This window comes from Xenopus tropicalis, chromosome 6, assembly GCF_000004195.4.
Source record: "Xenopus tropicalis strain Nigerian chromosome 6, UCB_Xtro_10.0, whole genome shotgun sequence".
In the NCBI taxonomy this organism is placed as follows: domain Eukaryota; kingdom Metazoa; phylum Chordata; class Amphibia; order Anura; family Pipidae; genus Xenopus; species Xenopus tropicalis.
The window spans coordinates 71,282,894-71,298,278 of NC_030682.2; the positions used below are offsets into that span (position 1 = coordinate 71,282,894).

Here is a 15,385-nt window from a genome sequence, read left to right on the forward strand (position 1 = left end):
CCTCCCAGCAGCCTATCAGCAGAACAATGGCTTAGCTCTCAACTGTCACAATTTTCAAGGGACAGTCTCTCTTTTGACAGCTCAACCTGCAGTCCTGGGTTCTTACTGATAAGTTCCTCATTTCCCTTTGATCTCCTGCACTGAACAAAAAAGATGCAAACTTAATTAAAAAGTAGCTTTTGGCAGAGAGCCCAGAAAGTTAACAAACTTCACCTGCTTTTAGATGCATTGTTTCTCACATTTAATTAAAAAGTAGCTTTTGCCAGAGAGCCCAAAAAATTTTAGGGTGAAGACACACAGGGCGATTAGTCGTGGTGACTTGTATCCCATAAAGTATAATTGCGTCACCGCAACAAAACGCACAATTGCAATTTAGTTGCGCGGACTAGTCACCGCAACTTTTCCAAAAGTAGCGGAGACTTATTGCCCTGTGTGTCTTTGCCCTTAATGAGCTTTACCTGCACTTAGAAACATTGTTTCTCACATTTAATTAAATAAGTGGGCTTTTGGCAGAGAGCCCAGAATACTTAACACGCAACACCTGCACTTAGATACAATTGTAACTAATAAGCTAAACAGATCTCTTGGGGGAACTGAGACTTGCAGATTAAAGGGCAATTTCAGGATTTTTTAACATAACTGTAAAACCACATAAAACAAGACCCCAAAACCCCCAGAAATGTGGGGGTAACCTGCCAAATTTAGGCAAATGGGAGTGGTATTTTAGGGTGTGTGGTCATAAAAATGGGCATAGTCTTTTTGTCCCTCCTATGGGCATAGTCTTTTTGCTACATGCTCCCGTGCCCCCCTGGTAGATAGCTTATCTGAAAGCAGTTTAGTTTTGAAGTGCTGGGTCTTTCTGAAAGTTCAGGATTAGGTGCAATAATCTGAAATGGCTTTCTACACACAAATTTTACACAGTATAATTTGTAACAAAAGCTATACTATAAAAATCATGACAGAATCCGTTTAAGCAGAACTTGTCCTATACAACAGAGTATTGTTTCTTCACCACTTAATGCAGGTTACATCATTTTATTTCTTAATTCCAAGATTCCGCAGATTAAATACCTTAAAAACAATAACTGACCTTATGTCTAAATTAATTCAAAAACAGCCCAATACATCAATATTTAAGATATTTACCACTGCAATACAACCCAAATTTTTGCCATGGCAGTTTCACATCAAAACCTTACCAATGAAAAAGCTACTGTTGTGGTGAATGACCAATCCTCTGCACTAATCACAAAAGTAACTTTATATTTAAGTCCCATAATAAGAAGCAGTAGATACAAATAGGGTTGTGCCCAGATGAAGTGCCCTATACCAACCAATCAGCAGGTAGCATTTACTGGTCAGCTGTTTAAAAACAAACATCTAATTTGTTGCTATTAGTTACTGCACCTTTGCAAACTGTAATTATATATGGGGGATTATGTACTAATTGATATTAGTGTGTGCTTTTGTTGCACATGGGAAAGCACCAGGACCTGGACTTAAGTGGGTCATTTTCTGTTTCCCCGGCTGGCCACTCTAATCCCATTAGTCAGATTGCAAAGAAATATACATATATTTCGCTGTATACTCTGTTTCTTGTTTTTCTCTCCTTTCTGCCCCAGTCTGACTAAAGGTCCCCATACACTATAAGATCCGCGAGCGGATCTTTACCCGATATCCCCACCTACGGTTGGGCGATATCAGGTAGCAAGTTGCTTTAAAAAAAAAAAATCCGATCGTTTGGCCCTGGGGCCAAACGATCGGATTACATTTGCGGCCATGGGCAGTCGGTTCGGGGACCACATCAACTGGATTTTCTAACCTGGCCGATCGATATCTGGCCAATTTCAGGCCAGATATTGGTCGGCCAGGCCGCTCGTTTCTGCCCATACACGGGCCGATTAGCTGCCGAATCGGTCCAATGGACCGATATCGGCAGCTTCTATTGGCCCGTGTATGGGGGCCTTAAGCCCTTCAACACCTAACTCCTTATTTTTATTGTTACTTTGTAAATGTAATTTCAACAGTAGTTGGTCATAGCAGTGAACTACCATTGGCGCTAACCCTTTTTTAATATGTAAAGAATGCATTGACACCTTTTGGTAAAATAGGTACCAGGTAGCTTTGTCATTGGTGTTTATAGTTAATCTGTATATCGCGCGGGGGGCAGTGGAAATCTCCGTGCATGTACGCTCACAGGGGTGGCCTCGGGGCGCACAGATTACAAATCCGGCGCTGGCAGAAACATAAAGCAGCCTAAGATGGTTACACAATGGGTGTACAGGTTTAAAAACTGGTTTTCAAACTGTGGGGCTGGAACCTTGGGGTGAAATATAGGGATAATGCATATTTGCAATGCTACAAACTAATAAAAAACATTTTAGGGTAAGATCTATTGCCAAAGATTATCTTAAAATTATTTCTAATTAAAACAGCATAATCTTATATGTAAACATTCTAATAAATTAAGCTTGAGTCTAAAGTTCATTTAAGGTCAAACTTATGGGGAACATATTTGTTGCCCTAAATATTTTAAACATATGGCTGATTGGCTACTACAGCAGTGTTTATTTCCTGTTAATTATATAGCACCATCGCATTTCCGCAGCGCTTTACAGAGATTACTGATCATAGAAGAGCTTACAATCTAAGGTCCATATCACATTCACACACACACTTTGGTCAGTTTAGTCAAAAGCCAATTAACCTGCCTGTATTTTTTTTGGAGTGTGGGAGGAATCCCACTCAGACACAGGGAGAACATACATATTTACATTAATGATGCACAAGATCATTTAAAAGATATCTCCAAGTACCAAACAGAATTCATACCCTAATTTGAATATTCATATTTAACCAATGTATGACCTCAAACAGGGTTTCAACCATTAAGGGGTTTTTTTTTTGGTTTTTTTTAAAAAAAAAAAACAAAAACCCTCTGGTTTAGGTTAATATTTTTATTGTTCCTCAAATCATGACCTTATTTATATGACCTTATTGTTATGGATGTATACCATAAGCGAGCTTACACAAGTTGTAAACCCTGCCACCTGTGGGTTAGAAGCTTGTTGTTCAATAAATAAAGTTAAAATAATGGTCTCCCAGATAAATATCTAATTGGAGTTTGGTTAGATATTGTTTGAGAAGGCTGGAAAATTCTCAGTTGGCCACCTGATCTGATTTTAGCATAAAACAAAATTGTATAAGGGTACTGACATTTCTGTGTTCTGTCACATGACGTGACAGGATTGAGCAAGAAGCTCCTGACTGTCATTATTTTTTTTACACAGGTGGCAGAGATAAACGAGGTGGTCCTGTATTAACATTTCCAGCACGCAGCAACCATGATCGAATACGACAAGAGGATCTCCGAAGACTGATTTCATATCTTGCTTGTATTCCTAGGTAAGCCATTGTATTACTTGTGGGATTTGTACATGTTTGTTAAAATTATTGCTTGATCTTGTCATTAATTGTTTAATTTGATAAAGGTACCTTTAGCTTTTTCCATGTTATCAATGAGTTTTATAAATTCACTAAAATCATCAATACACAAGCCTATAAAAGAGAAATAATGGGGGGAATAGTTACTAATAGCAATGAAAATAAGGGCAGTGAAACAGCTGGATGAGTGTGAACTGTGAGCTAAGAAGTGAATTGAAAAAATGTAGCCAAATGTAGTAAAATATAGATTCCAAGGAGACAAAATTGTACTAAGCTGATTCTGATTGACTGCTCACTTGGTTAACTGGTTGATTGATTTTAGAGAAAATTGTGTTGCTTAAAATGTCAAGTCAGCTAGAAACATAAACTAATTTTGTACCTGACACACATTTATGCACATAGCCATACAGTGGGGAAAGCTGTAATGTTTCAATCTTTGTGGGACTTGCGACAGTTACCTTTTTTTTATCCCAGGACTGGGTTACTAAACACACGCACACATCTGTACAGTATACTAAGGTGCCACATATTTTTATTCCAGCATTACCGGGGTCCACAACATTCTGAAAATAGAAAAATTAAAGGTTCTAAACCCTGCACTGCACTGCTCAACCAAACTTTACTCAACTGTGCCTTATTTACACAGATCAGCTGGGATTCTCATTGGGTGATTTTTTGCATTTTAATGCAGCCGCTGGCCTTGGAGATTTGGTGAAGTTTTGGAAAAGTTCTATTGTGCAATACTGCTTTAAGAAGAAACCCCATTATTCTGTTCTTTGTTCCTGCAGTTGCAGTCTGTTTTTTGTTAGGTAAAGATTCCACTCATACTATTATGTCTAAAGTCAAGGGCTTAATTGATGTTGGTCTTTCAAATGCTTGGATTACATCTGAAACATCATATTTCTATATATGGAGAACCCAAAGATGGCAGCAATACAGTAGAACCCCGAATTTACGTCCCCGGATTTTAAGTTTTCCCCCCATTTCCGCCATTTTGTTGTGGTCCCACCAATTTGTATGCAGCCCTATGGGCTCTCTTGCCTCTATCAGTGTCCTTTGGCAATGGGGTGCCAGTGTCACTTGGGGTGGAGGGAGGGATGGGGTGCCTCTGTGTCAGTGTCCTGTGGCAATGGGGTGTCAGTGGTTAATACTCTTGGGATGGAGAGGGAAGGGGTGCCTCTGTGTCAGTGTCCTGTGGCAATGGGGTGTCGGTGGTGAACGCTCTTGGGGTGGAAGGGGTGGGGAAAGGGTTCCTCTGTGTCCGTGCCAATCAGCATGTGGCATCAGTGCTGGACAGTATGTCTAATGTATGCTCTAGGGGTGGAGGTCTTATAGGGTGCCTTTGTGTCAGCATCATGCATCATTTGTGGTGTCAGTACAGTACTACTGTATGTTATGTATGCTCTCAGGGTGCTGAGGTCACATAAGGCAGTGATCCCAAACCAGAGGCTCAGGGGCAACATGTTGCTCACCAACCCCTTGGATGTCGTTCCCAGTGGCCTCAAAGCAGGTGCTTACAGTATTTTTGATTTCCTGGCTTGGGGGCAAGTTTTGGTTGCATAAAGACCTGGCATAATGCCAAACAGAGCCTTCTATAGCTCTATATAGCCTTCTATAACTATGTTGCAAATAATAAATGGTTCCTGTACTTATTTCCTTTAAATAGCTTACATTTATGTGTCTTTAACAAATTTCCCCGATTTTACATCTTTTTTCCATGGTCCCTTGAAAAACGTAAAATGGGGGGTTCTACGGTATATAGTTTGTGCATCAAAAAAGGGTTTTTTTAATCCTCCATATAGGCTGATTGTAGCAGCCATAGCTTGGATAACACAAACTTTGTCTAAAACGCTGTCATTTTATATAAGGGATACACAAGAGTTTTGGGGGAAAATAAAAGGATATTGTAATACAGCCTAATGATATACTAGTGGTTATGGACATTTAATCTCTAAATACTGAGACAGAAATGGGAAAGAATGCAATTAGATATTCATTACGAACGAGAGAGGATAAGAATATTCTCCGCCTGAGTTTTTAATGGAGATATTAAGTTTGACATTGGAATGCAAGTGCTTTAACCATTTCACTGCTAGCCGTTTTGGTCAAAGCAAAACTTCTAACTGCCAGACAGTTTTTGAACATTTTGCACTGTTTCACTATAGGGGCCTTTCCTCGGGGGGAAAACACTATATCGTTTTTTTCAAAATATGGTACAGTTTTTGTGTAATTCCAATTCTGTAACAAGATGTAGGCTTCTAAATGTCTAAAAAATGAAAAATAAAAATATATATATATTCCATAATATAAACACATACACCAGAAAGAAAAATTATTTTGTGCATGAAAATACAACTGATTTGGAAAATCCCATGTCTCCTGAACGTGGCAATACCAAATAAATAGTGATTTCTCACTTGTATAGGGCAAAAACTTCCAGCAGTACACTACCAAATTTTCAAAGCACTGTTCCAGAAAGCTGCATACTTTAGATTTCAAGGCCAAAACTTCCACTAACAGAAAGTTTATCCCAGAAAGTTATAAATTTTTAGAAAGAACAGATTCTGGGGAATTCAGAATAAGTAGTACGGTCTAGTCCAAGTTGCAATGCAAACTACCAAGTTGCAATGCTTTCCTAAAGTCATTGGTTTTTATCAAAATTTTGACATTTTTAAAAAATTGCTTCAAAGCTTCCAGTCTATAGTATCTTATTTCCTACAGGTCATAAAGTAACCAGATAAAACACCCTAAATATGAACACCAGGTATCCACTGAACAGTTTGATGCCCAATATGTATAGGTTTACCTAAGTATGTGGCATGTAGGAGCCCCAATGTGAACATACCCCCATATGATCTATCATTTCTGTAATTCCAGCTTCTGCAAAATCAACACATTTACATCATTTTATGTAGGATAGAGGTACAAAGAGTACGCTCACCCCTGAGAGTCATATATTTTTGTAAAGTACACATTCCTCCGAATCTAAAATGGGTACCCGTGTCTTTATACTCCAAAGTAGCAAGCTGCAAATCTTTCCTAAAGTTGGCAATTTTGATAACATATCCAAAAATTCTCTCAAAAATTCCAGTGTGCAGCAATCTATTCTCCCATCTTATCATTTAGTACCAAGGTAAAACACCATGAATTTGAACGCCAGGGGTTCACTGAACAGTTTGATGCCCAATATGTATAGCTTTACCTAAGTATGTGGCATGTAGGGGCCCCAATGTGAACATACCCCCATATGATCTATCATTTCTGTCATACCCATGTCTTTTCTACTCCCAAATACCAAGCCGCAAAGCTTTCCTAAGTTTGCCGATTTTTATGACATTTCCAAAATTCACCTCAAAACTTCCAATATGCAGCATCCTATTTTCTACAGATCATTAGGTAGCTATATAAAACACCCTAAATATGAACCCCAGAGGTCTACAGAACAGCTTGATGCCCACTGTACATAAGTAGACTTATACCTTGTGCACACTAATACACTGTACACTGTACCTTGTGCACACTAATACACTGTACACTGTACCTTGTGCACACTAATTTCATGGCTTACCTTACAAATCCAACATGGGTAAAGAGTCCTTTCTACAAAAAAGTATCAATCTGCATAGCTTTCCTAGTTAGTGGTTTCTATGACATTTCAGAAAATCGCCTAACAATGTTGCAATTTGCCACATTTATCTCACACAATTTCTTGCATACAAAGGCAAATCACCCCAAATAGGAACACCAGAGGTCTACTGAACAGTTTGATGTCCTATATGCATAGATTTACCAAACTTTGTGGCGTACAGGGGCACCCAAATAAAAATAGTGCATATGAATTTTCACATATGACGCTCCAGCTCGTGCAATTATTGCACCTGGTATGTGTATTATGTGCCATAAGACGCTGTAACAAAAATGCAATAACATGGCTGAAAATGCAATAAAATGACTAAAAATGCACCAAAATCACAGAAAATGTCATAAAAACACCAAAATAATACACAAAAGGTATTGCGCAGAGCATTTAGCGAATATGATATCCGCAATGGCAATAGAACATTTTTTTCAGACAAGAAAAAAAAAAATGTAGCTGCAGCTGGATCCGGTGAGTGGGCGGTGCAGGAAGGGAGGGGGGGAGAGGAGGAAGTAAGGGGGAGACCAGGAAAAGCCAGGCACGTAGAATGGAGGCACGTAGACATAAACGTCTCTGGCTTTTCCTGTGGGGCCCCTGGGTGATCGCACCCCAGGGGCCACTAGTTACTGCCCTGTGCTTGTTGTCTACGTTGTTCTTTACCTTGCGCTCGTTCTCTGCATTCGGATAAAGTGCTGAGTGCAGAGAACGAGCGCAAGATAAAGAAAACGTAGCTCTTGCGCAGGGTTGGACTGGGTTGTTAAATGTATATTGAAGCAGTAAAATTCTTAATAAATCTGATAAGTACTGGCCAGAGGGGATGACTTTGATTGATTGTAGTTGGCGAGCTTGAAGTATATTGTAAGTTTTGCTTAAAGTGGAGGGCATTTCTTTGTAGCTTAATGCACAGAATGTCTCCATGTCCTATATATATATTAATAATGGGTGAATGGGTGAGTGCAGAGGATCTCTTGTTGTTGTCCATCCATATATGGTAAACCCATCGATAAGAATACTACATTACATGTGGATAGTTTCCAACCATGGGGGCTTAAGAAAAATTTACCAGTTTCACAATTTCTGAGGGTCCTACAGATTTGTAATGATACAGTAGATTGTGAATTAAAACTTTCTAATATGTTTAATCATTTATTAGACTAGGGTTATAAGAGAAGTTTTAATAAGGTCTTTGAAGAAAGATGACACCAGAACAAAAGTGGAACCTAAGGGAGTTCCTTTGGTACAAACTTATAAAATGAAATATAATTCTATACATAAACAAATAATGGACAATTGGAATATAATTCAGAGTGATCATACATTGGCTAATACAGTAAAACAGAAACCAGTTATAATATATGAGTGGGCCAAAAGCCTAAGGGATATGTTAGTATCAGCTGATCCAGCAGAGAAATATTGTAATTTACCCACAGGTCATGGCAGTTTAAAATGCGACCATTGTTAAAATTGTTCTACATGCAATTCTTTAATTGAAGGGGACAGTTTTTTCATCCCTATACAGGGGAGTCTTTTTTTTTTTTTTTTTTTTTTTAAAAAGGCCGGTATACATGCCACATGGACTTTTGTGTATATTTATTAAAATGCCGGTTACGCCCTTTAAAATACATTTTCTACACATAAATCTCATATTAAGATATCATGTGAGAGCTTTGCAAAAGGAGAAATTAAAGGGGGTGAAAACCTGGTAGCTTTACATTTTGCAATAAATCACCACCCAGTTAGATCATTAAGAGCTATGGTAATTAAACAGGTTAAAAAGCATAATAGAGGGGTAGATAGAGCTAAACGGTTACTCTGCTGTGAATCGTTTTTGGATTGAAAAGATTGATATTTTTCAACCTAAAGGTTTAAATACTTACCTGTCCTTTAAATTCTTTTTAAATGTTAGTTGAGGTGTATATATACAGGTATCGGACCCCTTATCCAGAAACCCAAAGGTCATCTCCCGTAGATTCAAATCACATTTTTAAAAATGGTTTCCTTTTTCTCTGTAATAATAAAACAGTACCTTGTACTTGATCCCAACTAAGATATAATTAATACTTATTGGATCCCAAACAATCATATTGGTTTAAATTACTGTTTCAATAATTTGTTTAGCAGACTTAAGGTAGGAGATCAGAATGACGGAAAGACCCCTTATCCGGAGAACCCCAGGTCCTGAGCATTCTGGATAATGGGTCCCATACATCTACTGTGATTCATGTTTTTAATATTTTTAAACATGTGAAGGGAAGCTTTTTGTTAATTTACTTTGGATATTTTCATGGTACTCCATCAAACTGCAGGCTGACAGCTATTTTTTTCTGATGTTAGAATGTTACAAAAAAAAAATGTATATTTTTTTTTTTAAATTTGACATACAAAGCATACATAAGTGACGCCCAAAATTGATAGATGCAGCAGACAGTACCTAAGTTTTACATATAAACCAATATATTAGCCAGAATACCCTCTAACCAGCGTAAGTGTGATTTACCCATTAATGAGTTTTCTTAAATGTGCGCAAATTTGCGATTAAATAAATGCAGCCTATTGAAAAGGTCATGGTCATGATTTGTCATGATTTTTTTTTTATTTTTTTGCTACTGAAAAATAAACATTTTAGCAAAGTGTGTTCAGTAATCCATTTCTGTAATGTTATTCCAAGATGAGTGTTTGAATTCAGAAAGTATTGTAACTTTTTTAAGCATCATCTATGCTATCATTTAAGCTGCTAGCGAGAGTTGCATGTAATCTAAAGTGTTGCATGTAAATTTAAGTGTATAGCAGGCGTTAAAAACAAAAAAGGCGTTTGAAACTTAAAAGGCACTATACAAGGGATTGCACTCGGGAGACTGTAAGTACCCAGTTGCAATATGAGTTGCAGTATGATTGCTGGTGTTACTCAGTGTGCATCTTGTCGCATGTATGTGGTCCTGGAGCAGCAGTTCCATGCAGCATTTACTTGTGAGAGATGCAGGTGGGTTTTCCTCTTGGAATCTGAGGTGCAGAATCTAAGGGGGGAACTGGCAGCACTGAGGGCAGCTGCAAGCATGGGGGAGAACAGGAGGCTCACTGAGCAACCACTGGCAGGGGCCGGTGTAGTGGGGGGGGGGGGAAAGGGACAGTGGAGGTTAATGAGGGAGACAAATTTGTAACAGTTAAGAGGGGAAGTAGGGGACACAAGGGTAGGGGGGCTGGTTCAAAGCTTGTACAAACCAACAGATTTGCTGCGTTAGGTGAAGATGCTGGGGAAGGCAGCTCTGAGCTGGCATGTATGGAGCAGGCTGACTCTCAGAGCACCCTGGGAGCCGGCACCTCTAATACAGGTGGGGGGAGTAGTGCTAGGAAGGGAAGGCAGGCTATAGTTGTAGGGGATTCAATTATTAGAAAGGTGGATAGGGTAATTTGTCGCAAAGACCCTACATGCCGAACTGTGTGTTGCTTGCCTGGTGCTAGGGTTCGGCATGTGGTGGAACGAGTGGACAAATTGTTGGGAGGGGCTGGGGAAGACCCGGCGGTCTTGGTACACATAGGTACCAATGACAAAGTTAGAGGAGGGGGGAAGTCCTCAAGAACGATTTTAAAAAGCTAGGTGCAAAGTTGAGGGCGAGGACTTCCAAGGTAATTTTCTCAGAGATATTACCTGTGCCACGAGCAACATTAAGAAGGCAGCGGGAGCTCAGGGAGATTAATGCGTGGCTGAGAGATTGGTGCAGGGAGGAGGGCTTTGGGTTTCTCCAGAACTGGGCTGATTTCTCAATCGGCTACAGGCTCTTTGCCAGGGATGGGCTGCACCTCAATGATGATGGGGCAGCTGCTTTGGGGGAAAAGATGGCTAGAGGGTTGGAGGAGATTTTAAACTAGGAGTGGGGGGGGGAGGGTGCAGCGGGAAATTCTGTGGTAGACAGGATAGATGAGGTAGTGGGCATAGTAAGGGAAATTGGGGGAGGAGACTTGCTTCGGGATACTGATAATGGCAGGGAGGCCCATAAGTTGTTTACACGTCATTCTCACGCCGGAACCAGTATTAAATGTATGTTTACCAATGCAAGGAGTCTGACAGGTAAAATGGGAGAGCTGGAGGTACTGGCGTTGGAGCGGAAATATGATGTGATTGGTGTTGCTGAAACTTAGTTGAATGAGTCTCATGACTGGGCAGTTAATATTGGGGGGTATACATTGTTTCGGAGGGACAGGGGCAATAGAAAAGGAGGAGGAGTGTGTCTGTTCATTAAGCACGACTTAAAAGCAAATATTAAGGAGGAAGTTATGGGGGGAACAGAGGGAGCTGAATCCTTATGGGTTGAGCTTCTCACAGATAGTAAAGAATCTACCAAACTAATTGTAGGGGTATGCTATAGACCCCCTAATGTAAGCGAAGAGGAGGAGGCCCAGCTCCTGTTGCAAATAGAAAAGGCTGCTAGTTTGGGGCAAGTGATAATAATGGGGGATTTTAATTACCCTGATATTGACTGGGGCAATAGTACTGCCAGGACAGTAAATGGGAACAAGTTTATAAACTTGCTGCATGACAACTTTATGTCACAGGTTGTTGAGGAGCCAACCAGGAACCATGCTATACTAGATCTAGTGATCTCTAATGACCCAGAACGTATAGCAAATGTGCAAGTGGTTGAACCCCTGGGTAATAGTGACCATAATGTTATTTCATTTGATGTTTGGTGCAGGAAACAAATTTACACGGGGGCAACAAAGACACTGAATTTTAGGAAGGCAAATTTTAGCTCCTTAAGGGCAGCGCTTCAGGGCATAGATTGGGGCATTATGTTTTCTGATAAAAACACAGAGCAGAAATGGTTGTCATTTAAAATGATATTAAATCATTACTGTTCTCAATTCATTCCATTAATAAGAAAAAGTAGAAGTGTTAAGAATCACCCTATGTGGCTTAACTCTGAGGTAAAGAAGTTAATAGGGAAAAAAAGTAAAGCTTTTAAGAAATATAAGTCAGAGGGGACAGTAGCTGCGTTTAATGAATATAAACACTATAACAAGTGTTGTAAAACAGCAATCCGGAAGGCAAAGATAGAAAATGAGGAGCGCATCGCGGCCGAGGCCAAGACTAACCCCAAAAAGTTTTTTAAGTATATTAATAGTAAAAAGATGCAGGTTGAGGGTGTGGCCCCATTGAGTTATAATAACAATATGGTTACAGCGGATACAGAAAAGGCAGATGTGCTTAACCAGTTCTTTTCTTCTGTGTATACAGTAGAGGAGCCAGTGGGCCAAGTCCCACCCAATAGCTTCACTGTTGCCTCAGCTCCAACTATACAGTGGTTGGCACAGGATATGGTGCTTAAAGGGTTACACACGATAAATGTAAACAAGGCACCGGGGCCAGATGGAATACACCCTCTGGTACTGAGAGAGCTAGGGGCAGAATTGCAGTGGCCCTTGTTTCTGATATTCTCAGACTCGCTCTCATCAGGTATGGTACCTAGGGATTGGAAGAAGGCGAATGTCACTCCCATATTTAAAAAGGGAGTAAGATCTCAGCCTGGCAATTATAGGCCTGTAAGTTTGACATCCGTGGTGGGCAAGTTATTTGAAGGCTTGTTAAGGGATCACATTCAAAAATATGTAGTGGAGAATGGCATTATGAGCAGTAATCAGCATGGCTTTATGAAGGACAGGTCATGTCAGACCAATTTAATTGCTTTTTATGATGAGGTAAGTAAGAAGCTGGACAGTGGGGATGCAGTAGATATAATCTATTTGGATTTTGCCAAAGCATTTGATACCGTTCCCCACAAACGACTGCTTTCTAAGCTAAGGTCTATTGGTCTTAGTGAAGTCATTTGCACATGGATTGAAAACTGGCTACAGGATCGGGTACAGAGGGTGGTTGTTAATGGTACATTCTCTACTTGGAATAAGGTTCTCAGTGGGGTCCCTCAGGGTTCTGTACTGGGTCCACTTTTGTTTAATTTGTTCATAAATGACTTAGGGGAGGGTATTATGAGTAATGTATCAGTGTTTGCAGATGACACAAAACTCTGCAGACCAGTCAATTCTATCCAGGATGTGACATCCCTGCAGCAGGATCTTGACCAACTGGCAATCTGGGCAGCTAAGTGGCAGATGAGATTTAATGTGGATAAATGTAAGGTCATGCACCTGGGATGTAAAAATATGCAAGCCCCGTATACCCTTAAAGGAACAGTAACACTAAAAAATAAAAATGTTTTAAAATAATTAAAATATAATGTACTGTTGCCCTGCACTGGTAAAAGTTTAGTGTTTGCTTCAGAAAGACTACTATAGTTAATAGAAATAGCTGCTGTGTAGCCATGGGGGCAGCCATTTAAATTGAAAGAAGGAGAAAAGGTACAGGTTACATAAGAAGATACCAGATAAACTGTGTAGAATACAATGGGAATCTATGTTACTTATCTGTTATCTGCTTAGTAACCTGTGCCTTTTCTCCTTTTTTCAAATTAAATGGCTGCCCCCGGGGCTACACAGCAGGGTATTTATATAACTGCAGTAGTGTTTGTGAAGAAAACACACAACTTTTACCAGTGCAGGGCAATAGTACATAATATATTAATTATTTTTATACACTTTCATTTTTTGGTGTTACTGTTCCTTTAATGGGACTGCACTAGGCAAATCCATAATGGAGAAGGACCTTGGAGTCCTTGTAGATAATAAACTTGGCTGTAGCAAGCAATGCCAGGCAGCAGCTGCAAGGGCAAACAAGGTTTTGAGCTGTATTAAAAGGGGTATAGATTCACGGGAGGAGGGGGTTATTCTTCCCCTTTACAGAGCACTGGTAAGGCCCCATCTAGAATATGCTGTTCAGTTTTGGTCTCCAGTGCTCAAACGGGACATTATTGAGTTAGAGAGGGTCCAGAGAAGGGCAACTAAGCTGGTAAAGGGTATGGAAATTCTCAGTTATGAAGAAAGACTGGCCAAGTTGGGTCTGTTTACACTGGAGAAGAGGCGCTTAAGAGGTGACATGATAACTATGTATAAATATATAAGGGGATCATATAATAACCTCTCTAATGTTTTATTTACCAGTAGGTCCTTCCAACGGACACGAGGGCACCCACTCCGTTTAGAAGAAGGGAGGTTCCATTTAAATATTCGGAAAGGATTTTTTACAGTGAGAGCTGTGAAGTTGTGGAATTCCCTCCCCGAATCAGTCGTACTGGCTGATACATTATATAGCTTTAAGAAGGGGCTGGATGGATTCTTAGCAAGTGAGGGAATACACGGTTATGGGAGATAGCTCTTAGTACAAGTTGATCCAGGGACTGGTCCGATTGCCATCTTGGAGTCAGGAAGGATTTTTTTCCCCTCTGAGGCAAATTAGAGAGGTTTCAGATGGGGTTTTTTGCCTTCCTCTGGATCAACTTGTAGTTAGGCAGGTTAGGTATAGGCATTATGGTTGAACTTGATGGACATATGTCTTTTTTCAACCCAACTTACTATGTTACTATGTATTTTCTACATTGCTTCTGGTAGATTATTTTTCTGGATTATTGCCATAACCATTAAATCACTAACATTGATTCATAGTTTTTTGGTGTTGAATCTGTCTGTTTCAATTTTGTGCTTGATCTGCACAACTGTGCAATTACTGTTGGTTTAGTTTTTCCTTTCTAAAAAGAATAGGTAGTATGTGTTCTAATTCAGAAAAAAATGATTTTGAATGCACACAGGGTCGGACTGGACGGGTGGGGGACCCTGTGGGGGTTAGGGGGGCCCCTGCGGGGGGTGGGGTAGTGAATGCACAATTTTTATTGTTACCCTGTTATTTATTTTGTTAGCAGTGTTATGGTACTGAACATCAAGTTCAAATAGACAGGTATAGGGTTTATTTCATTTTTATATGTGTGATGTGGTGGTACTGAGTTGTACCACATTCTAAAGTAAAACATAGTACTTAATACTTATTTTTAAACTTCATTTGTGAGTATAATATTTTAATTATACAAATTAAAATGTTAAAATAAACTATACTGCCTATGCAACATATCTTTTTCTTTCCTGAGCTATAATGGTGAAGAGAACGTGGTAGAAGGGACTCTTTAAAGTGGCATTTGTGATATACTTTCATGTTGCAGTAAGTCTGTGGATAGACTGAGAGACAAAATCTGTAAAGAGGGGAATACATATGAACGTTTTTTTAACATGGTTTTAAGCCCTATTTATTGGGATGTATTAATAAGAACAGTTAATGTTGCAAGTAGAGCAACTATAACTCTTAGCTTTTGTTGGTTATGCACATAACCACTTTTTGGGATATTCAAAATTAAGCACTCTCAAAAT

The 15,385-nt window shown here is 39.5% G+C and overlaps 1 protein-coding gene across 6 annotated transcripts in view; it reads left to right on the plus strand.

Moving 5' to 3' along the window:
- Positions 1-15,385, plus strand: part of trio (trio Rho guanine nucleotide exchange factor) — a 308,906-nt gene that overhangs the window by 106,071 nt on the left and 187,450 nt on the right. For all 6 annotated transcript variants that reach the window (XR_001170948.3, XM_012964353.3, XM_012964355.3 and 3 more), the window contains exon 3: positions 3,291-3,405. Coding sequence is in view for 5 of the 6 variants with exons in the window: in XM_012964353.3 (XP_012819807.1) it covers positions 3,291-3,405 (115 nt within the window). In the remaining variant the exon portion in view is untranslated. The remainder of the gene's footprint in view (positions 1-3,290; positions 3,406-15,385) is intronic.